The 23,690-nt window shown below is 34.4% G+C and overlaps 2 protein-coding genes across 2 annotated transcripts; one reads left to right on the forward strand and one right to left on the reverse strand.

The window, feature by feature from the left end:
- The first annotated feature begins 1,149 nt into the window (after positions 1-1,149).
- On the forward strand, positions 1,150-13,676 carry LOC106668461 (acyl-CoA Delta(11) desaturase-like). The gene is made up of 6 exons (XM_014397255.2): positions 1,150-1,286; positions 10,870-11,072; positions 11,139-11,269; positions 11,325-11,530; positions 12,362-12,547; positions 13,001-13,676. The coding sequence occupies exons 2-6, from the start codon at positions 10,874-10,876 to the stop codon at positions 13,323-13,325; spliced, it is 1,047 nt and encodes a 348-aa protein (XP_014252741.1). The 5' UTR covers positions 1,150-1,286; positions 10,870-10,873; the 3' UTR covers positions 13,326-13,676.
- A 971-nt stretch (positions 13,677-14,647) lies between these two features.
- On the reverse strand, positions 14,648-23,655 carry LOC106668452 (acyl-CoA desaturase 4). The gene is made up of 7 exons (XM_014397235.2): positions 23,546-23,655; positions 23,367-23,455; positions 18,683-18,840; positions 18,485-18,615; positions 17,880-18,085; positions 15,090-15,275; positions 14,648-15,036 (listed from the first exon to the last, which is right to left on the reverse strand). Exons 3-7 carry the CDS (start codon positions 18,831-18,833, stop codon positions 14,733-14,735), a joined length of 978 nt encoding a protein of 325 aa, XP_014252721.1. The 5' UTR covers positions 18,834-18,840; positions 23,367-23,455; positions 23,546-23,655; the 3' UTR covers positions 14,648-14,732.
- Positions 23,656-23,690: the final 35 nt, after the last annotated feature.

Here is a 23,690-nt window from a genome sequence, read left to right on the forward strand (position 1 = left end):
CTAAACAGTTCCTGAAATTTTACAAAAGGCAGAAGGACATTGTGTGTTTTATATATAATCATCCAATGTAATTTGTACATCCATTCAATCGTACAACTGTAAACAGTCCGCCGTTGTACGATCTCAGAAATTGCTTTACTCTGACACCAAAATAATCAACAATATGATCTAGAAATGTAAAATAATTATTTTTGATTTGTGTTATAATTATTCTACGTTACTGTCACAATATTTCAATGTTGCGAGCTTCAAATCATTGCCATTGGAAGCTTATTTATGGACAATTATAAAGTAGTTTGACCCCTTTCGACAACCATCGGGTTGTTGGTACGTTAACCCCTCTTGAAAGACTAGATACTTCATCTTATTATAAGAATTCCTTGGAATTAATGAACTTAAAGCAATAAGAGACTATTAATGAATAATAATTAAAGATTGAGCATTCAACCAAGAAATAAAACACAGCTTTCAAATTTCAATAAATTTAATAAATAGTTTGTAAAGTTTGAGGTATAGCTTATTAATTTCAGTTTAGCATGTCACTATCTTAGTTTTTTTTTTTTTTTTTTTTTTTTTTGTAATACAGAGTTTAAGTCTTCAGGTGGTTCCGAGTTAGAATTATATCTTGAAAATAAAACCTTTTATCTTTCAACAAGGTAAAGGGTTATGATAAAAGTGTTCGGGAAAAATGTTATCAAAGATTCCCGTAGAGTAAACAATTCCAATGTTTTTTTCAAAAGTCATGTCATGTAGTTGAATTTTTTTCTTTTTTTAGAAGAAGAAGAAAGAGTTGAAAGTGAGAGTGCCCGTCCTCCTCGTTCTTCAACGCGGTCCTAGCCGGGGGATGGAAAGTGATGCCTTTCGGTAAAATTTTGCACAAGAATTTCTTCCCACAGCCTCGCCCCCTCTTCGCTTCGGAATAATACGTGCTGTTTTTTCTTCTTGTTTTTATTTCCTTCTTCTGTTGTTTGTTTGTGTGTGTGTGTGTGTGTGAGCCGGTGTGTCCGGAGCACGGTGCCGGCAGCTCGTCCGATCCTGATGCAATGCTGCGTCGGGAGTGCGAAAGGTCTGGTGATCTGCCTGAGCCAATCCGATCCCGGTTGGACGGGAACGTGGCCGTGGCGGGGGCAAGTTCAGCCGTGGGACGTCTTTTATTTCCTTTCCACGCCGGCAACGTTCCCTATCAGTCTTTCGACAGATTCGTTGGAGAAAGCCGACGACCTCCATCCAACCGGAAACTCCTCCAAAACTTGGACTAATTTTGGCAATTTATTGGATTAACACAGGTAAACGCGAAATGGGGATTCAAACTTCTAACTCACACCTTGCAAAAAATAATAATAATTTTTTTCAACGACTAAACGCCATATAACATATTAACATACCTTCTTATTATAATTTTTTTTATATAGTTGCAAAAATTTTAAAAACAGATCACTTGTTTTACATACAAAGCAATAACACAATTTGGGAAAAAAATTAAAATTCTTCCAACTTTGATTTTGAGCAAGATCCAAGACCACCCTCCATTAAGTAAAGTCCATTCTCCACCTGTAGACAGCCGGCCGCAAAATTTTGAGTTAAAATTCTTCTGCTCCACCACTGGTGCTTTTCAAACACCTTAATGCTTCAAAAGAAAACTTCTAAAAATAGACAAGGCCAGATAGATGATTTTGCTAATCTTGGGATTGGAATTTGGCAAATCCTGAACGTAAACGATGATTTCTATGAGGTCATATGAGATAATGCAATAGGCCCAATGGTTTGCATTATGGTACAGAGAGAAACAAAAATTTAGTTTTTTTTTTAATAATTAAAAAGATTTATTGGATTATAACGTTTCCCCCCAATCTGTACAAGTACTATTAAGTGGTGACCATGCAATATTCCAATATCTAAAAAAAAACTTAAGTTCTTGCTATATTTGATACTATCTTGGATCTTTGTTGCACTTGCTCTTGATTTTTTTTTTTTTTTTTTTTTCAATTTAAGGGGGATCCGACTGCTTGGTCATTTCAGCCCTGAGGGCATGCGAAATATAACAACACACATTCCATACGCATTCACACAAATAAATACATTCACGCCTATATACATTGCGTTCATTTTATTTAGTAGATTGAGTACTCATATTGCTACATCGACCTGCATACAATAACGAACTAATCAAATTGGGGATGGGGTACTTTTATAAATATTCTACCATCGGCCCAAGTCGCGTACACAGCTCGAGGGACGATGGTATTTCACTTTAACATTCACTCTAATAAATACACTCACTCATACAGAACAGAAGCTTTTACTAATCTTAGCATTGAAATTTGGCAAATTCTGCAGATAATCGATTATTTGGACACCTTCTATGAGATCATACGAGGTAACGCAATAGGCCCAATGGTTTGCATTATGGTACAGAGAGACAAAAATTTAGTAATTTTTTTTTAAATAATTAAAAAGATTTATTGAATTATAACGTTTTCCCCCAATCTGTACAAGTACTATTAAGTGGTGACCATGCAATATTCCAATATCTAAAAAAAACTTAAGTTCTTGCTATATTTGATACTATCTTGGATTTTTGTTGCACTNAGACAATAGCCACTTTGCAAATTGTTTCTCGACCAATTAAAATATGTTTTTTATTGAGTGCCAATTACATGCTCAAACAATCCGCGGATCCTTTTGTTTTTAAGTCATCATCAGGGCAAAACAGTCTTAAATATGTCTACATATTGAGATAATTAAGTTTTTAACAGATGGTTGGGGCATCGGTGGCCGCAACGGTTTAGGCGTTGACACGGCGCTCATCGCTGTAAGGTAAAGGTCCCGGGTTCGAATCCAGCGGCCCTGCATTCGAACCCGACATACTTACAAATGGGCTTTTTTTTCAAAAACACCGGCGCCCCGTGGGTTGATATAACCTTTGCTGTTGCAAACCCTCGCGAAAAAAAAATGGCTTCAAATTTCTCCCAACTTCGCCTGGATTGGTTTTCCCTTTTTGAAACTGAGTTAGTCTTCAAAGAAATTTGGAACCATTTAAAAATTTAATTAAGTCAATGAGTAGACACATTTAAGATTGTTTTGTCCTGATGGTGACCTTAAAATAGGTCGAAAGCTAGGCAGTTACAATTGAATTTGTGTTTTCACCCAGATCATAACAAGATTCAGATTATTCATAACAACATCTTTACTTTGACCTATTCCTTTTTCTCTAATATATTCCAAGATATGTTCAGAGTTTAAAATACATAGTCCATTGGGCTGAGAATTGCTTATGTAACAAATTATTTTTAGATGTTTACATTTTAAAAATATTGTTCTAATTTGATTAGGTTTCGTGGTCCGCTTGACTAAATAAATTCTTTTCAATTAATTAAGGTTTTGGTTAAGATAAAAAAGTCAGTGTCACAAGTGGGATTCGAACCCCGCTAACTTCCCACGTAGGGGTGACACTAACTTCCCATCTCAACCCCACCTTTTTGAATTGAAAAATGGCAAAAAAGGAGGGAAATGGGAAGTTAGTGTAAGAGTGGATTGAAGTCACGATAGCTCAAGTGGTAGGGCAGCGGCGTATTTAGCCGAAGGTCGTGGGTTCGAATCCCGCTCGTGACAATGACTTTTTTATCTCAACCAAAACCTTAATTAATTGTTCCAATTGTCAAAGTGTTAGAGAATGGGTGAATGGCGAACCGGCATAGGGTCACTTGATGGGTCCGTGTTTACTTGCTGGTTTGTTGAATGCGTTTCGGCGTTCCTCACTGAAGGTGGCGTGTGCCCTAACGCGTTCGAGAAATCGACAAACCCGTGAGTGAAGACAGACGAACTGGAACATCTTTTGATGTGGACAGTCCAAAGTCCATCACACGATGTTTCTTAAGCGGACATCCGTTCTTATTCAAGAATCCTGGCACAATAGTAATTCAACCATCTCGCCTTTCTCTAAAACTTAACGAAACGTTTTTTTTTTAATGTAAAGCAAACAATTCATTAAAATTTTCGAAGTTTGGAAGGTCAAGGTTTCTATTTCACAATATTGACTTATTATTTTTCGGTTCAAAGCAAATAACTCTGTATTGCTGCCGAATTATCGTATTATTTATTGGGTGGGGCAGAGTCCAAAAATACCCTACAGTTTTATTTTAAGCAGACGTCTTTAACCTTTAGCCGAGGAGAGGCGAGCTACAAAAGCAATCATTAGTTGATTTCTTGTAGTGCAGTTCTATAATTAATAATTACTTAGCTCGGCCGAGAAAATTTGCTTTTGACCGCTATAACCCCCGTGCGGAACAACATCAGCAGACTTTACAGAAAGTGGAACTTAGCTTTTCCATCTTGCCACAGTGACCCTTCAAATCAAAACGCTAAACAGGGTCAAAATTTGAATAGATTTTATTGCCTAATTTTCCAGGAACTCGCAATTCGTTATTGTTTGATAATCGGCTTCGAACTATAATCTATTTCCATTGAATAAATCCATTTCATCAGCTGTTGCAAATATGTTCGTTGAAATTTAGATCCCCAAGAATATTATCGATATACTCCGAATTAGTCTTAAAAAATATAATTTATTAATAGTTTTGATTATGCTTTGAGTTAAATTAAAAAGTATCAACTTGACTCATATATTTTTAAAAACTAGTGGCATTTTAAAATTTGATGAACATTTAGAAAAGTTTTATCTCATCCAATACCTTTCATAAATATTTATTAATTGGTCAATCGGACCATGATGGATTTAAAAAAGTTTTAAATAGTTAAAAACTAGTTTTTACTGCATCGTTAAATCGTTTTTATCTTGTATAATTATTTATTTAAATTAAAAATCTAGTTTGGTCTGACATAACGCTATGCAAGCTTTTAGTTGTCCAACGTAACCTAAATAGAACTCAATATAAGCCAAAATTGACTACATTTGTTTATTTATTCCAATATGTTTAGGCGAAATATGATTCGTTTTTCTCATTGTAAATTTTTTTTTGTCATTTTTCCACAATATCGAGCTTGAATTACTGTGGCAAAAGTCAACGAACCATCCCAAGGCCGAAGCAACTGTTTCAGAACACCGTTTGATAACCGGCGACTTTGGTCGTATCGGTGGGGCAACGTCGGCTTTATGCTTAGCAATGTAGATACAACGTATTTTATGAGGGAAACAGACACAAACACATATCAGCCTAACATACTTGTCGCAATTCGTTGGAAAACATTAAATCCGTACAGAAATCAAAAGCTCACGAGCAATTTTAAAATTTGTCCACAAAAAAAATGTTCAATCGAATTCAAACTATTTCTTTAAAAAAATCAAAGTTTCTTGAGTCTTGTGGAAACAATTGAGTAAGTAAAAAAAAAACTTCCTCGACCTGAAAAGTCTCCCCGAAACAGCGAATATCCTCGGATCAATGGTGAAATTTCAGTTGTTCATGTCGAGGATAACTTCTTTTTATTCACTCCATATATTTTTAAGGACAGCATAGGATTTTTTATGATAACTTTTATCAAGAGTTTGATTATAAAAATAAAAAATAAAAGTTTCGAGCCTTGACCATTATGACCAGGACGATCAATCTTCAATAGATCCGCTCAACGTTTTATATCATACGATCACATTTCGTTTTTATTTTCATTTTAAAATAAAAAATATTATCCATGTTTGATTTCAATAATTCAAATGAACTTTGCTAGCTTTATCTGTAAAAATCTTGATCGGTCAACTGGTTTATCTTGTTTCAGTTTTACACAAGTTTTTGCTAAGCATCAAATCGCTAACTTTCATGCTATTCGGTTCTGTTAGGTTTTGTCCTTATAAAAAAAACTAATCATAACCAAGTATGATTTTTTTAAATTAAGTTTTTCACTCGATCCGAACAGTAGATGTCATATGGCAGGTTTTATGAACACTCGGGGTGTCGGTGTTTAAAAAAAAAGCCCATTTTTATGACTGGTTCGAGTAAAGGGCGGCTGGATTCGAACCCGAGACCTTTACCTTACAGTGATGAGCGCCTGTCAACGCCTAAACCATTGCGGCCACTGACGCCCTGACAAATTCTATTATGTTACATTATATTGTAAGAACAATTATGAATTGTTGAATTTTAATTTTAAAATAAAAAATATTAATCATGTTTTATTTCAATAATTCAAATGAACTTTGCTAGATTTATCTGTAAAAATCTTGATCGGTCAACTGGTTTATCTTGTTTCAGTTTTACACAAGTTTTTGCTAAACATCAAATCGCTAACTTTCATGCTATTCGGTTGTATTGGGATTTGTCCTTATAAAAAAATAATAATAATAATAATCATAACTAAGTATGATTTTTTAAAATTATTATTTTTTTTTTTTACTCGGTCCCAACAACAGATATCATAGGTTTTATGGTTTATGGCAGGTTTTATGAACACTCGGGGTGACGGTGTTTAAAAAAGCCCATTTTTATTACTGGTTCAAATGCAGGGTGGCTGGATTCGAACCCGAGACCTTTACCTTAACCTTACAGTGATGAGCGCCTGTCAACGCCTAAACCATTGCAGCCACTGACGCCCTGACAAATTTTATTGTGTTACATTATATTGTAAGAGCGATAAAAAAAATTCCATACATTTTTTTACAAAAAGCAATAATTGCCCAACTTGTTCTGGCGTCGATTTTTTCTCGAGGTACGATCGTTTTTAAAATTACTCAGTTGTGATAGGGCATATTTTCTGACGGTAACAAGACCCTTTAATAACCATCAAAAATCAAATAACCATCAAAAGTCTGTCTAAATAACTGCCAGTCAATTAAAAAACAAGTAGTGTTTCCGCCTGTTATTATATGTTAAATTGCTTTATGTGCAAAATAAATTTGCTTCTCAATTAAAGAAATATTTTCTTTTCCTTGATAAAGATGGCAAGAGGGCTTCCAATAGGCGAAGTTAGAATTTTCAATTTTCCCGGACCAAAATTGCGCTCTTTTGGATACATTAATTAACATTTGTATGTATATTGTGTCATGTTCACCATTAAATTTCGATCGATAATTTTTCCATTTTATTATTTCTATTAATATTCAGGGTGTAAAAAATTAGAGTTTCTTATATCTTTATAAAGTCTTAGACAGTTTCCCCATGGTTTATAAAACTGTTGAACCATCCATACTTTCAGTCAAATTAAATTCAAAAAATTTTATTAAAGATGCATATGAGTTGAAATATTAAGGGCATGTGCACAACATAAAAAGTATAAGTAATATAAATTTAGTTATGTACAATTATAAATAATAAATTATGCGTTACTAAATTCACTAGTTTTCGTGGTCCGCTTGACCAATTAATATCTTTCAGTTAATTAAGGTTTTTAGTTGAGATAAAAAAGTCAGTGTCACGACCGGGATTCGAACCCACGACCTTCGGCCAGATAAGCCGCTGCTCTACCACTTGAGCTATCGTGACCTCGATCCTCTCGGACACTAACTTTCCATTCTCAACCCCACCTTTTGAATTTTCCCTCCTTTTTGTTATTTTATTATGCCACGCTTGATGCCCTGAAGATGACCAGAATAAAAAAAAAAAAAAAAAAAAAAAAAAAATGAAGGTGTTTTTCTAAAATACTTTATTCTTGACCGCTTCTCACGATTTCAATAAATCTCTCAAGCCGAGTGCCATAATTTTTGTTTTGTTTGAATTTAAAGACAGGCCGTTTGCAGCAAACCAATGTCATTTTCAGTCAAATTGGAATTATTCAAAAATATAATTTTTCACAGCCTAATGAAGTAGAGTTGAGTGTAAATTTCTGAAGTTTTCACAAAAATCATTTGGGAGGACAATGTACCAAACTGGCCCTGTGGAAATGTAAAAACCAAGAAAAGTATTCCGAGTCGGTCAGAAGGTCGAAAAAGTCAATGAACGATCATTCTCATTTCGGAATGATAGTTTCAACGGGCAGTTATTTTTGAAAAAAAAAAATCGCCGAGTTGGTGGGGGCGAATACCGTTAAAGAGTAACTGAGGAATTCAGCTCACTGCAGAACTAAGATCATGATCGTGGACCTGTTGCTTCCAAAGTCTTTTATCCAATTTTGAAAAGTTCAATTATTCAAAAGATACGCTATTTTGGATGGGGGGTCTTTTCTCGACCCCTTGCTCCATACGGTGCAACCAAACATGCAACTTTTTCTCACAAAAAAACTCCCTACATGAAAAATCCCACGAATTTTCTCGATTTACCGTGAATAAAAAGTAGAATACATTTAATTGGTATTTTGGATGGGAGACTCTTTTCTCGAACCCTTGCTCCATAGCGTGCAACTAAACCTGCAATTTTTTACAAACAAAAAAAAAATCGCTGTATGAAAAATCCACGAGTTTTCTCGATTTACCGTGACTACAATTTAGAATAAATTTAATCGCTAATTCATATGAGGGAGGCTTTTCTCGACCCCTTGCTACGTAGCATGCAACTAAACGTGCAACTTAAAAAAAAAAAAAAAAAACTCCCCGTATCAAAAAATTCCACGAATTTTCTCGATTTACGTGAATAAAAAGTAGAATAAATTTAATGGGTATTTTGGATGGGGGAGTCTTTTCTCGACCAGTTGCTCCATAGGGTGCAACTAAACATGCAACTTTTTCACCCAAAAAAACTCCCTGCATGAAAAAATCCCACGAATTTTCTCGATTTACCGTAAATAAAAAGTAGAATAAATTTAATTGGTATTTTGGATGGGGGAGTCTTTTCTCGACTCCTTGCTCCATAGCGTGCAACTAAACCTACAATTTTTTCACACAAAAAAAATCGCTGTATGAAAAATCCACGAATTTTCTCGATTTACCATGACTAAAATTTAGAATAAATTTAATCGCTAGTTTATATGAGGAAGGCTTTTCTCGACCCCTTGCTACGTAGCATGCAACTAAACCTGCAACTTAAAAAAAAATTGCATGTATGAAAAAATTCCACGAATTTTCTCGATTTACCGTGAATAAAAAGAAGAATAAATTTAATGGGTATTTTGGATGGGGGAGTCTTCTTGCTCCATAGCGTGCAACTAAACATGCAACTTTTTCGCAAGCAAAAAAAACTCGCTGAATGAAAAATCCACGAGTTTTGTCGATTTATCGTGAAAAAAGAAGAATAAATTAATCCCTATTTTGGATGGGAGACTCTTTTCTCGAACCCTTGCTCCATAGCGTGCAACTAAACCTGCAATTTTTTCACAAACAAAAAAAAATCGCTGTATGAAAAAATTCCACGAGTTTTGTCGATTTACCGTGACAAAAATTTAGAATAAAGTTAATAGCTAATTTGTATGAGGGAGGCTTTCTCGACCCCTTGCTACGTAGCGTGCAACTAAACCTGCAACTTAAAAAAAAAAAAGTCCCTGTATGAAAAAATTCCACGAATTTTCTCGATTTACCGTAAATAAAAATTAGAATAAATTTAATGCTATTTTGGATGGGGAGTCTTTTCTCGAACCCTTGGTACGTAGCGTGCGACTAAACATGCAAATTTTTCACAAACAAAAAACCTAGATGTTTGAAGATATTCCACGAATTTTATCGATTTACCGTCAATAAAAATTAGCATAAATTTAATCGCTATTTTGGAGAGGGAGCCTTTTCTCGACCCCTTGCTGTATAAAAAATCCACGAGTGTTGTCGAATTACCGTGAATAAAAATTTCCCAATTAAAAACTGGGTACATATTTGAGCAAAAGTGGATAATTGCTTTTCTGAATCGTAATAATTTAACGTGCAAAATAGCCCAAACGGTCCCGTGTAATTTATAATCCTTCCAAAACTCCCAAAAATTAATTCGTTAGCAGTCGTTAGTTACTCGTTCTGATAAATTTGTAACTTTGCCTACTTGTCTGAAGTAGACCGACAACCGGGCAGATCTATTTTGATGAATCTGCGGAAACTTCGCTTGTTTTCGACCCGCCTAGCGATCAATTTTAAATGTTTGGTTATTTAATTCGAACGTCTGACAGTCGGTTGTGTGGCTAAGTTTAAAATTGCTATGGCACGTATTGTCCAATTTTTTAAATTAATTAATTAATTTTTTGAAAACAGATGGCAACGGTTGCCCGGAAGTTGAATGCACGACAACCCTACTCAGTCGCGAGATTAAAACAAAATCGTAACGACGAAGCCTATATTCTAGGAGAGCTTGGCATTTTCCAAAGTTTAGGTGGGTCGTCAAATAGCAATTCTCTTCAAAAATCCGCCCCCCCCCAAAAAAAAGTGCATTAGTCGTGATCAATTCTTCGAATTTGTTCAACTCTATTAATTATAAGTCATTTCTGCAATCTACAGTCATTTTTGGAAAACAAATAAAATTTAATTGTCCGACGTTTTAATAGTTTTCGCAAATGGTCTGTTCTGATTCTCCCAATTCAATTGGTCATTATGACTGCCCAATTTTCATTTTTTTTTTTTTTTAAACATAGATTAAGAACAAGTAAAATAGTTCATGCCTTAGAAAGATTTTACGACCTTAACCTGAATAAATTTCTTATACCCACAGAAAACAGTTGAAAAAAGTGGGAAAATTTGAACATTTTTATATTTTATTTTATTTCAAAAAAATGTTATTGTAATGAAAAGACCTGGTAATGAAAACCAATATTGTTTTTTCTATAAAAAATAAATGAACATGTTTAATTAATTTTTGTCAATAATTTTAAAAAAGCTGGATTTTAATTTTTGGTTTTCCGCATTCAGCATTTTTGAATTTTTTTTTTTTTTTGTTTGATTTGGATGTGTGATTTATTGATGTTTGACTATCATTTGTGTAAAAGTTGCACAAGCTAGAAATTTTTAATTAACTAATTATACTTTATTATTAATATATATCATTTAAAGATTTGTAATGAAAATGATAATGTTGACAGAAAAATGGCCCCAAATATCACATCAAGTCCAGAAGTAACACAATGTCCGGTGAAACCACTGGAACTAATGCCGGAGAAAGAAGAGGAGTATAAGCTCACGATTGTTTGGAGGAATGTAATTTTATTTGCCTACCTCCACTTGGCTGCCGTTTATGGATTATATTCTTTAGTTTTTGAAGCTCAGTGGAAAACCGTTCTCTTCGGTATGTTTCAAATGTTATATTAATCTGATTTATTTATTAACTTTTTTTTATATATTTTTTTTACAGTGTTCGTGTTGTACCAAATGTCTGCATTGGGTATCACCGCAGGAGCTCATCGGCTTTGGTCGCACAGGGCTTACAAAGCTAAATTGCCCCTTAGAATTTTATTAGCGTTTTTCAATACACTTGCATTCCAGGTGGGTAATTTCGCATTTGACGTATCGTGGAAGAAATTAATCGGCATATTTTCAGAACCACGTGATCGAATGGGCGAGGGACCACAGAGTGCATCACAAGTATTCTGAGACAGATGCTGATCCGCACAACGCCACCAGAGGCTTCTTCTTTGCCCACGTCGGCTGGCTCCTTTGCAGAAAACATCCGGAACTGAAAAGAAAAGGAAAACAAATCGATATGTCCGATCTTGAAAATGACCCTGTACTCGCTTTCCAGAAAAAGTAAGTTTTTCTAATTATTTCATTTATAATTTATCAGCAACACATTGCTAATGTTGTTAATAATCATTTAGCTTTTTATCATGTTTAATACAAAACAGTACAGGTTGTACAGATTTAGATGGTAGTGGAAAAAAAATATCAATAAGAACAGCGAGTAATACATAAAATCTTTTTACTACAAATATAGAGGTTTTCAAATGAAATAGTATTGATAATAAATTAATTAACCGCCGAATAAATACAAAATGTACCACCAATAATTGATTTTGTTTAATTACAAATGGATATTAAATGTGTGTGAAGTGAAGATAGATCAGTGAAATTAATTGAGTGAGGATTAGGTAGTCATCAGATGAACATTGTGGTGGTTTCTTCATCTGACGACCTGATGCTCTTTCTCATTCCTTTTCTCATTACAAAAAATAATAACTAACATGGTTCTAACATTCAGTTAAAGTTTACATTTTTCCAAATTGAGGACAAAAAAATTTCCACAAATATGCTTTTCTGGTTCTTTTAGCATTTGGCTTTCTTATTTGTCCATGTAGTTAAAACAAATTTCACAATTTTGGACTTAACCCACTTTTCACCACAATCACAGATGTATAAATTACAAGGATTTTTTGCAACGACATACCAATGCCAACAAATCTTTTCTTAAGTAAAAAAAAAGAAGTAAAACTAGCATTTTTCCTCCAAATTTTTCCAACAAGAAAAATCTAGCAAACACGGTATAATGTGCATATATATAGGATGCTGTTATTTAATAAATAATCATATTGTTTTGCGTCATTGTTGAAATCTGTTTCACAAATTAAAATTTTGTTTCAGATATTATTTGACACTAATGCCGGTAGTATGTTTCATCCTTCCCGCTATTGTGCCCATGTACTTCTGGGGAGAAACGTTCACATGCGCATGGTTCACAGCGTCCATGTTCAGGTACACATTGACATTGAACTTGACCTGGCTTGTCAACAGTGCCGCTCACATGTGGGGAAACAAGCCTTACGATGCGTAAGTTTTATTTAAAATTTCATAGTTTTTACATAAATTTATGGTATTGAAGTAACTGACGATTGTATGACATTTTATGTATTTGACGAGTTTTTAATACCAAATGCACAAAGCAAAATTGCTGGAAGCTCTGAAATAATTGAAATTGTCAGTTGAAAATTTATTCAGCCAGATTAAACAATAAAATGTTCCAAACTGTACCATTTTTAGCTTAAAATAATTTTAAATAAATTTTTAAATGACTCCAAATAACTCCTAATTGAAAAATGCTTGCATAATTTTTGGAGATAAAAATTATTTAATTGCTTTATTTAATGAGAAATAGGTTTAAAATTTAAATATTGTTGGAAGTATTATTGCTATATTTGTATGAAGTCTGAAAACTATAAAACTACACTTATTTCCGTAAACACAATCCTTTTAATAATGTTTTTTGTTTTTGTTTTTTCACAGAACGATCAACCCTGCAGAAAACTTGGGTGTAGCTTTGGGAGCTGCAGGTGAAGGCTGGCACAACTACCACCACGTTTTCCCCTGGGACTACAAGGCGGCCGAATTGGGCAACTATAGAGCAAACACTACAACCGCTTTCATAGATCTGATGGCGAAAATCGGCTGGGCTTACGATTTGAAAACTGTCCCTCATGAAATCATCAACAAACGATGCCAGAGGACAGGAGACGGCACCAGGCCTCTGTGGGGTTGGGGCGACAAAGACATGACACAGGAAGACGCAGAAGGGACCATTCAACTTTTGCAGTCTGAGAAAGCCGAATAGACGTGCATTTTTATTGTATTAGCTCAGTGAAGATTTATTACAAAATTGAATATTAATATTCAAAATTTATGTCTTTTTTTTTTTAATGTGACAGACAGAACGTTTTATGCTGTGATTGTTGAACAACAACTATTAAAAAAATAGTGTGAATCTAGTCTGTTAACACTTTTCCTTTTTAATATCGGATGTAAATAATCAACTATTTTTCTAGTTTGTCAATCTTTAAAAGAGTTTTGATCAATTTTGTTTTGTACGTTAAAAAGATTATTTATCTTTTTGTAAGATATATAATATGTGATATTGTATTTAGAGATGAGCCTTCTTTATCATAATTAAACGTTAGGTGTACAATTAATTTTACATGTTTAACCCATCTTTGTCGGGGGTGGACTTTAAAATAAAATTAATATCCTGTTTTTATTTATATATAAAAAATATTTGTCTACCCACAAACAAATCCCTCTGGCATAGGCAGTTAAAATTATTGAACAGAAGAGAATCAATATATTAAGCAAAAAAAACTATTTAGCAACTTATAAATACGCCCCATCCAATTTTTGATTGCTTAAATTATAAAGCATAAATAACAAACCATTGCCCAGCAGTATTGCAATTGAAAAGCTTGACATCTCAATCTAACCTAATTAAATTCCATATCATTTATCATCTTTTATAATTATAATGTTGTAAAATCATGTTTGTTAAAAGAAACATTCTTTTTAAATTCACTAATTTCGTGGTCCGCTTGACCAATTAATATATTACAATTAATTAAGGTTTTTTAGTTGAGATAAACAAGTCAATGGCACGAGCGGGATTCGAACCCACGATCTTTGGCTAGATACGTTCTTTTTAAATGTATTGCTTAATAAGAGCATATGTCTATGAAAGTGTGAATTTCAAATTTTCGTGATTTTCAAATTGCATTTCAAAAGATGTTGACTAAGAAATCAAAACTTCTGAGCAATAGGGCAAAACGTTTTAGATTTCCGATGCAAATTGTTCAAATTATCAAACATCAGAATTCCTGTTGACAAACAATCAGTAAATTACTAGCAAAATATCATGAAGTTAATTATAATAAATTTCTGTTAACTTCTAGTTATTTTCAAGAAAAGTTCGTTAATTTAATTAATTTTTTTATAGAAATGTCGTATTTTGTATGCCGTTACCAAGGGGTCTAATTTGCCATAGAAAATTAAATTTTTAGCTTGAAATTCAACATAATAAAAGAGGTTAGGGCATTTTCAAAAAGGAACTAATAGTCAAGTTGTTAAAAAAACCTATGAATAAAGGTACCAGGAAGGGTTTTAAAACACAGATTAACTTCTAACTCATTTATTAGAACTTCAGTAATAATAATTTAATAAAAACATTAGTTTTTGCTTTTTCACATTAATGTAATGGTTAATAGTTAGCTGGATCTTGGATTAAAATATCCGGTAAAATTTGTTTAGCGTCGTCGAGACATTCTTTCAAAGGCCGGTTCGTTTCGACAGATTTGCACAAAGCTTCTTTTACGCCGTTGCTTGAAATGGTGGTGAGATCTTTGGCCCATCCCAGGGCGGCGAAAACCCTGAGGATCGAAGTGGAAACGCCCTGGTCGTACGTGCCGTACTCTCCGGATCTATAATCCCAAGGGAGGAGGTAGTGGTACTGCGGCCAGAGGCTCTTTGTCACGAAGAAAACAAGCCAAGTGTCTCCCGATTTCCTGAAAAACGCCCGACAATTTAAAATTGTTCTTTGTCCATTGAAACGGCTTACCTGTCAGAAGGGTCGAGCCCCCACACCAGGAAGGCGCTGTTGATAAACCAGGATGCGTGCAGGATCAGGACGATCCTTAAAAACCCTATGACGAAAAAGCTAACAGCCGCTGACTCTCCCCAATATTCCATTGGGGCATTGATTGGAAGCAAGAGCCCAAATATTGGCATTAGAATATAGTATAGCCTGTATACAAAAATAATAATAACAAAAATAATAATAAAGATTAAGCCGAGGGTTAAAATTAAAAGTACTCAAATAAATAACAAAACAAAGAGACTTCTGCAATGGTATTCCATTGACTAAATACCTCTCAAGGTGATTTTCTAGCAAAACTGATTGGATAAAACTCCATCTCTTTGTTTCAGTTTGAATTTACTAATTATTTTTTGTGAATGTCCAATGAAATTAAAGGTTCCACCATTTTATTACTTCAAAATAATTACAAGGGCAGTTCAAGTGAAACAAGACCCTTCTGAAAAAATATTTTTGTATAAAACAAAGGAACAAATAATATTATGTTATGTATTCCGTGTTTTTCTTGTAAATAATGAGGCTGTCTCAAAGTGTCATTGCATTTTAAGAAGGCATAAGAGAAAAGAAAAATAAATTTTACTGGTTTCTTGATAGCATAAAGCAGATAAATTAAAGAAATGGGACATCATACAGCAAAAATCTCTCAAAACTTGTTTGGGGTCTATTAAGAGCAATGATGTCATCAAAGCTGAATGTAACGATCAGCCACTGTCACATAGAAGAGAAAAACTGGCAGGACGGTTTGTGTTGCCCCAAACGGTGAAAAAAAATTTCTTGCTCTGCACATCTGTGATTTGTCCATAATGAATCTAACAAAAAAATATTGGCAAAAGAAAAAACCTCCACCGATTACCACAAGTTTTAACCTCTCTGGCAAAATATCAAAAGATCAGCAAGCACTTGTTGATTAACCGCTACGGGATTTGTCCGGAGTAGTCTTTTTCTTCCAATTTCCAATTTTCTCTACAGAGCTAAAAAAGACTACTCCGGACAAATCCCGTAGCGGTTAATCAACAAGTGCTTGCTGATCTTCAGGAACTTTTCCCTAAGGACCACTTAACTGTTTACACCAATGGATCCCTCATGTCCGGTAAGGTTGGATGCTCCTGGTTCTGCCCTAGCATCAATAAAGGGAAATCAATTCCTCTGCCGGCAGAGATATCAATTTATTCGGCGGAATTATTAGCAATTAAAGCAGCATTAACTTTTTTAGACTCAACCTTCCTACAATGAAACACATTATAATTTGCACAGACAGCCTCAGTGTAATCCAGTGCTAGCAAAATACATTTACTATCATTAAGAATTATATTGTAGCTGACATAAAAAACACTGTCAACAACTTTTCCACTTTAAAAAAAAAAGGTCTCTTTCGTGTGGATTAAAGGCCATACGGGCATCTACGCAACGAAAAAGCCGACAAACTTGCAAAAAATGCCACACAGTTACTCACCCCTAGAATCATAAGGATTCTTCCTTACACAGACCTTTTTCAAATATTGGAAACAAGAATTCAAATAGAATGGCAAACTGAATACTCTGCCTCGGATAAGGGAATGGCTTATAAAATATTATTTCCACTTGTGAAAACAATACCGTGGTTTAACAAACTAGACGTGGCAAAAAAAGACATAACCACCATACATCGGTTAAGAACAAACCATGGCATCTGCGCAGCGTATCTTCACAAGATTGGCATAAAACAACACCCAAATTGTGACACATGCGGAGTAAAGGAGGACCTAACATAATGTTTCACTGCAGCCAACATTCGTCAGCCAGAAATAAATTCTAACAGGATCTGGAGAAAGAAGGAGTAGAACACCAAACTACGGAAAGTAGAGCTCTTTTCAAGAATCCCAGTGTGTATAACTTAATAATAAAATTTCTAAATGATGTGTCTGTGAAAATATAATATGAACTTATTAAATTCACTAGTTTCGTGGTCCGCTTGACCAGTTAATATCATACAATTAATTAAGGTTTTTAGTTGAGATAAAAAAGTCAATGGCATGAGCAGGATTTGAACCCACAATCTTGGGCTTGATACGCCGCTGCTCTACCACTTGAGCTATCGTGACCTCGATCCACTGGACACCAACTTCCCATCTCAACCGCACCTTTTGAATTTTCCCTCTTTTTTGCCATTTTTTAATTCAAAATTCAAAAGGTGCGGTTGAGATGGGAAGTTGGTGTCCAGTGGATCGAGGTCACGATAGCTCAAGTGGTAGAGCAGCGGCGTATCATGCCGAAGATGGTGGGCTCGAATCCCGCTCGTGCCATTGACTTTTTTATCTCAACTAAAAACCTTAATTAATTGTATGATAATATGAACTGTTTAAATTGTATATATTCTTTGTAGCATGGCTGTATAATTTTTTGATACCAGGGAAAAAAGAACATAATATGTCAATCTGCAATGAAGGTGAAGGAACCTTGACAAATTTGTTAAAAAATTCCCTACAGAAACAATAATTCAGGGCCTGCACTACAACATTAGATGAAATAACACTGTTGTAATGTTGAAAATATTATTTTTCAGCAATGAATTACTATGCTATGCTACAAGTAGTCAATTTGTATTTGTGAAAATGATTTAAAATTTTTTTAAAAAGATTTCCATTATAATTCCATTAATCATACCACATGCATCATATCTTAAGGGCGTTATAAATTTTATTAAAAAGCAATGAAATGTTTTAATGAGGATATGGTTATATATGAGGATTAATGTATAACTATTTGTTTTCTCACCAATTTTGATAATAGACAACTTGGTCTTCCTCAAGGTCCGTAATGTCTGTATGCCTTTTTAGCCTCTCTATATCTGCATTGGATTCTAAGCATCGTGAGGCAAAGTGGCAAAAAAAGAAGCCGTTTTTGTAATTGTACCTATCGAGCGGTGTCCCGTGCTTTGCGTGGTGGACCCTGTGGTCTACGGCCCAGTTGTGGATTGAACCCTATAAACAAAATTCACAATTTTGTGTTATTTCACAATTTTAAATTCGAGCAATATTCAAAATATCTCTGGAAATTAGTACTTTTCCCATAATTGTAAGTCTGTTTGTATACAGTGTACAAGATTTTTGGCCAGAGTGGTGCAAGTATATAATTTTTGTGCCGGTATAGATTTTTAATAAATAAAATAAGATTTATATATACTCACTGTAAAATATATGTAAAAACTAAAAATTTAATTAAACATAAATCAACATATTTTATGAACAACAAAGGATCAAAATATTGACATTTTAGTCATTAGAGTTCTTTCTTAAACCTCAAAAATTCCGTGTCTGGTCTGACACCTTAAGAAAGAATAGCGCATTATTTTTTTTCAGTGTATAAAAATGCTAGTTTACATTGCAAGCGAGAAGATGGCATGCGGCGAGGAAGGTTCTTAACGCCCAGTGAGCTTTGTAGGTACGATGAGCCCATAGCCTGTGGCAGCCCAAAGTGAGTCCTAGAGTTCCCAAAAAGACTAGAAACAGGCCTGAAAAATCAAAATTAATCTTAGTTGGTCATTCATTATCATATCAATCGTATTAATTGATTCTTACAGAAAAGAGTAGTTTTTATCGATGCTGCTACGAATACATAGTACAACCCGTATAACGCGCATGTATGGATGTAGATCTGGAAAAGGACGGTGACCCAGCTCGTCTCCACTTTCGACACTGGCACCTCTTTATTTTCAGGCGCCTTTTCCATACTCGATCTGCAAGTACAATAATCATACATAATTCAAGAGTCAAAAAACTAAAACATGAGTTTTTGAAAGCATCATAATTTTAAATGTAATAACTTTTAAAAACAACCAAAAATCTTTATCTTAATTTTGACATAATTGGTTATTGCTTCTTTCTATTACTCACCGGTTATTAAAAAACTCGAACAAAAGTTAATTTTAATCATTGTAACTAAATTTGGAATAAAATGAGGCCAATTAGACAAAAAACAACACAGATATCAAGGAATAATCTAATCTAAACAGTCTAATCAGGACAATTAAACTTTAATTATTCTATTATAATTGTCTTTAGTTGTTACTGGATTAAATGGATTTATTTAGGGGCATTGATGGTCGCAATGGTTTAGGCATTTACTTGCTGGTCGTCACTGTAAGGTAAAGGTCCAAATGGGCTTTTTTTTTCAAAAACACTGTGACCCCCCAGGGGTTCGTATAAATGCGTAGTTCATATACCCTCATTAATAATAATAATAAAAATTCATCACATATGGTCATGATTAATATTTTAAGTAGGGTCCAAACTCACTGGTGTACAACAGAGAAAAATCAAAGCCTGTAAAATCGTTTTTTTAATTATTATTATTTAATTATTCAGAAATCGTGAGATGCGGTCTGGTGTGATGTAGGTTTCAGAAAAACATTTTCTTTATCGTGCCAACGTTTCGATCTTTATTGAAATCATCTTCAGGGCTCAAAGTGTTTGTCTTCTGTGTAATTGTGCCATTCTTGCGTGTCGTGCTGAGAGTGGCACCGCATCCCACGATTTCTGAATAATTATCGATTAACGGTCACTAATCACCACACATTATTATTTAAATTGGCCTGTGGTACAGTTCATCGTCCATGGATATAAAGAATTACATACATTTTATGACAGACTTCATTTAACCTGGTCGAATAAAAGTAAATAAAAGCACACATCGATGTGCAATTTTTAAGACATAGAAGGAAATGGACAGACTGACCAACTAGCAAAAAAGGGGCAGCTCTCTGACCCTTGGGGCCAAAACCACTAGATGATCCGAAGTGCGCGCTTATGATGGAACTGGAAAAATGGCTTTAGAAAGAAAAACCGTATACGCGGTCTTTGGTCCAAAAGTAAGTGTGTCTACCTAATATGGCCTATCCTTAGTCGGGAAAGTATCTGAATCGAAGATCGGCCGTGCTCTTGACGCGCGATTAACGAAAATGCCGTGCATAAAATGTGTTATATTAAAATATAAAGTTTATTAAGGCCGGGTACCTCGTAAAAAACCGAAGTTACCTGCACACTATTTTTACATGTTAAAACTAGAAGAAAAAAAGACAAAAAAAAACAAAATGTAGAAAGGGTTAAATTGGTAGATAGACAGGTAGAAAGAGAAAATGGCTGAAGAGAAAAACAGGCAGAGATCAAAAAATAAAAATCTATAGATATAACGTGAAAGAGATAAATCGAAGGCCAATACTGAAAAATGAAGGAGAAAAAAAAGAAAAAAAAAGAAAAGGAGATAGATTCTCAATTAGACAATTACTTAGGAAATCAAAATCATAAGTTTAACATTAAAAGTTATATAAGAAATGAATATGGAAATATTTATTACTAAAATATAATAAATAAAAACGTTGATATTTTCTCGCTCGTGAGGTTTTTATTATATATAATATATATATGTTGTTATTTTTTTAATTTTCCAGCCGTTTTTTGGAAAAGAGCCGTATAAAAATGTTACCAAAGATGTTCTCTAGACAGCCATTTTTTATACGAAATGAGGCATGCAAAAACTTTCCAAAAATATTATAATTTTTATCTGTTTGAAGATGAAATAGCGCTAAACACAATACTCGAAATCGGACAAATCGTTTATTAAACAAGTGAAATGTAATTTATCCAGAACTAGATATGTAGATAGACAAGAGATAGAGGTAGAGAAAAACAGAAAGACAGACATAATGAGAGAGAGAGAGAGACAGAGAGACAGACAGACAGTCAGACACAGAGAGAGAGAGAGAGAGAGAGAGAGATAGAGAGAGAGATAGAGAGAGAGAGAGAGAGAGAGAGAGAGAGAGAGAGAGAGAGTGAGAGAGACAGACAGACAATGAGACAGAATGAGTGAAAAAGTGGAAACGAGGAAAAAAGAGAAAATTGGATAGTGATTGAATCATAAGAGATAAAAGATAGAGTAAAAGAGTGAGAGGAGTAAAAGTAAAGTAAGAATTGAAGAAAAATAGATAAATAAATATATATATATATATATATAGAGAGAGAGAGAGAGAGAGAGAGAGACAGACAGACAGACAGATGGAGAGACAGAGAGAGGGAGAGAGAGAGAGAGAGAGAGAGATAGAGAGAGAGAGAGAGTGAGAGAGAGAGAGAGAGACAGACAGACAGACAGATGGAGAGAGATAGAGAGAGAGAGAGTGAGAGAGAGAGAGAGAGACAGACAGACAGACAGATGGAGAGACAGAGAGAGGGAGAGAGAGAGAGAGAGAGAGAGAGTCAGTCAGACAGACAGACATAATGAGAGTGTGAGAGAGAACATTTGTTGTTAATTTATTAAAAATAATTACGAGAGCATAATTAAGAAACGAGGCGACTAACGATAATGACGCAAATTATTTTAATTCTGACCTTACTAAAATGACCTTTAATCGAAGGTCCCATCGAAGTATCAACAATAAAATTATTTACAATGTCAAATGCGAAAAAGGCAAAACCGAAATATTCTTTGCGATTTTCAAAAGAAAATTGTTGAACGAATCTCCTTTCAGAAACTGTTTACTGGTTTATCTTAAATATTCGATACATCTTTACGGAATGATAGTTGAAAAGTAGATTTTTTTTAAATAAATAATTTATTTGTAGCCTGTACGCATGAAACACATGTTACAAATTGGTAAGTATGTTTTTTTTTTCTATGGCGCAAAACTAAAACTACGACTCTGCACTGGACACGGAGGAAAGAAGCTTTGAAAGTTTTTTTTTTCTGAAGATTTTACATAGGAGATTAGATGCGCTGGTCTGGGGATAGCTTCGCGAAACTCCATAGTCACTCCGCATGTCAAGAGTGGTCGCAGTGTTGTGCAGAGTTAGTTGAGTTTTGACAGTCAAAACAGATTTCGAACTTTGCACCTCGGTAGTGAAGTCTTTTGTTAAATTTTTTCTTTCTGTCTTGTGTAGAGATCCAACGTCAGTCTTAAGTTTAGAACGAGTGACATCGTTAGCTCCTTGTTATTGATGTACAGTGGAGAGCAAGACTTTTTTTTAATGTAAAAGGACAGTGCGTAAATATATTTCCACATTCAGTCTTTTCTTCCATTTTTTGAACCAGATTTTGATCAACGCTAGGCGTTCTTGGCAATTATTTGGCAGGATTCGGGTTAGGAGAACTGTGGTAATAATGGTGTTGGTATGTACGGGAAAGTCAGCAGGAAAAATGGCCCACAGGATAGGACCAAGAACGTCCCCTTGTGGGACGCCGACTTGTATTTATGTGATACCTGAGTAGTTCCCGCTCTTAACTCTGAAGCAGTGATTACGAGGATTCGAGGAATAATTTGATTAAAATTACGAGCTGGAAATATCAAAAATTCATACACGGTTCCCAAAATAAAATAAATTATTAAGATCGGAGAATAATATTAAAACGAAACAAAGATCAATAAGTCATAAGGGAAAAATAGACAATAAGATCGAGGACAATAGGATGACTGTAAAAAAATGATAAAAATTCAGTCAGGAAAAAGGGAAAACTGAACTTGAAGTCTGAGAATACGAAATATTTAATTCTTTTGTATTCAAAAAGTGCCCGATCGCAAAGAATAATTAATTTTACGAATCTTGTCACATAAATATTTTTAGTTAAATCTAAAGGGCAATTATTAGCAGTAAAAACAACTTAATTACAGTACCAGGAGGCGTCGGTGGCCGCAACGGGTTAGGCTTTGACACGGCGCTCATCACTGTAAGGTAAAGGTCCCGGGTTCGAATCCAGCGGCCCTGCATTCAAACCCGACATACTTACAAATGTGCTTTTTTTTTTCAAAAACACCGAGAGTTTATATAACCTCTGCTGTTGCGAACCCGTAAAAATAAATAAATAAATTTTAAAAAAATTACAGTTCTACAGGTATTAAATAGAAATAAAAGAGCAAACATAGAATCGATTTGTAAAACATTGTCTGGTCGACCTTTAACTGTCTGTTTCATAATTTTCTCCAATTAGCATTGTCTCAGAGCAAAACGAACTAGACAATCGCAAGTATAAATAGAGCTTTTTCTCAGGAGGTATTACATAGAATATTTTTCTATTTATTATAAAATCAACGAAACTATTTCGATTGTATAGAAGGTCGGGAAATCTTTTAATATTTTTCTTGCAGAGGATGGCTCGACTGAAGAAACAGGAGCAAAAATCGGTTTAAATTATGTACAAATTTGCCTTTTAAAAATTGTATGTCTAATAAAAATCCAAGTCTGTGTTTTAGGTGTTTTATTTCAACTTTTATCGTACCTCTCACTGGCCGGGTCGTAATTAATTCTCTACCGCTCCTTACCGCCTTTCAGGAAGAAAAAAAGGCCCGACGGAGTTGCGCCAAAATTCTACAAATTTGAGTTTATATTAGGACAACTTGCATACAAAAAAAAATCTTTCTACAAACAGTTAATTTCAATTAACTTTGTTAACTCTACCTGTTTCGAGTAAGTCGTGACTGCTGTACGGTGAGAAGTCCGGCTGAAGAATGAAAGAATATCTCGGTTACGTGACTTCTCGAAAACAAGAGCCATTGTTCACACGATTTGAATTATAGCTCGATCACTTCCGGTCCAGCCCTTA

The sequence above is a fragment of the Cimex lectularius genome, unplaced genomic scaffold (genome assembly GCF_000648675.2).
Source record: "Cimex lectularius strain Harlan isolate CLEC.00 unplaced genomic scaffold, Clec_2.1 scaffold36, whole genome shotgun sequence".
Lineage (NCBI taxonomy): Eukaryota > Metazoa > Arthropoda > Insecta > Hemiptera > Cimicidae > Cimex > Cimex lectularius.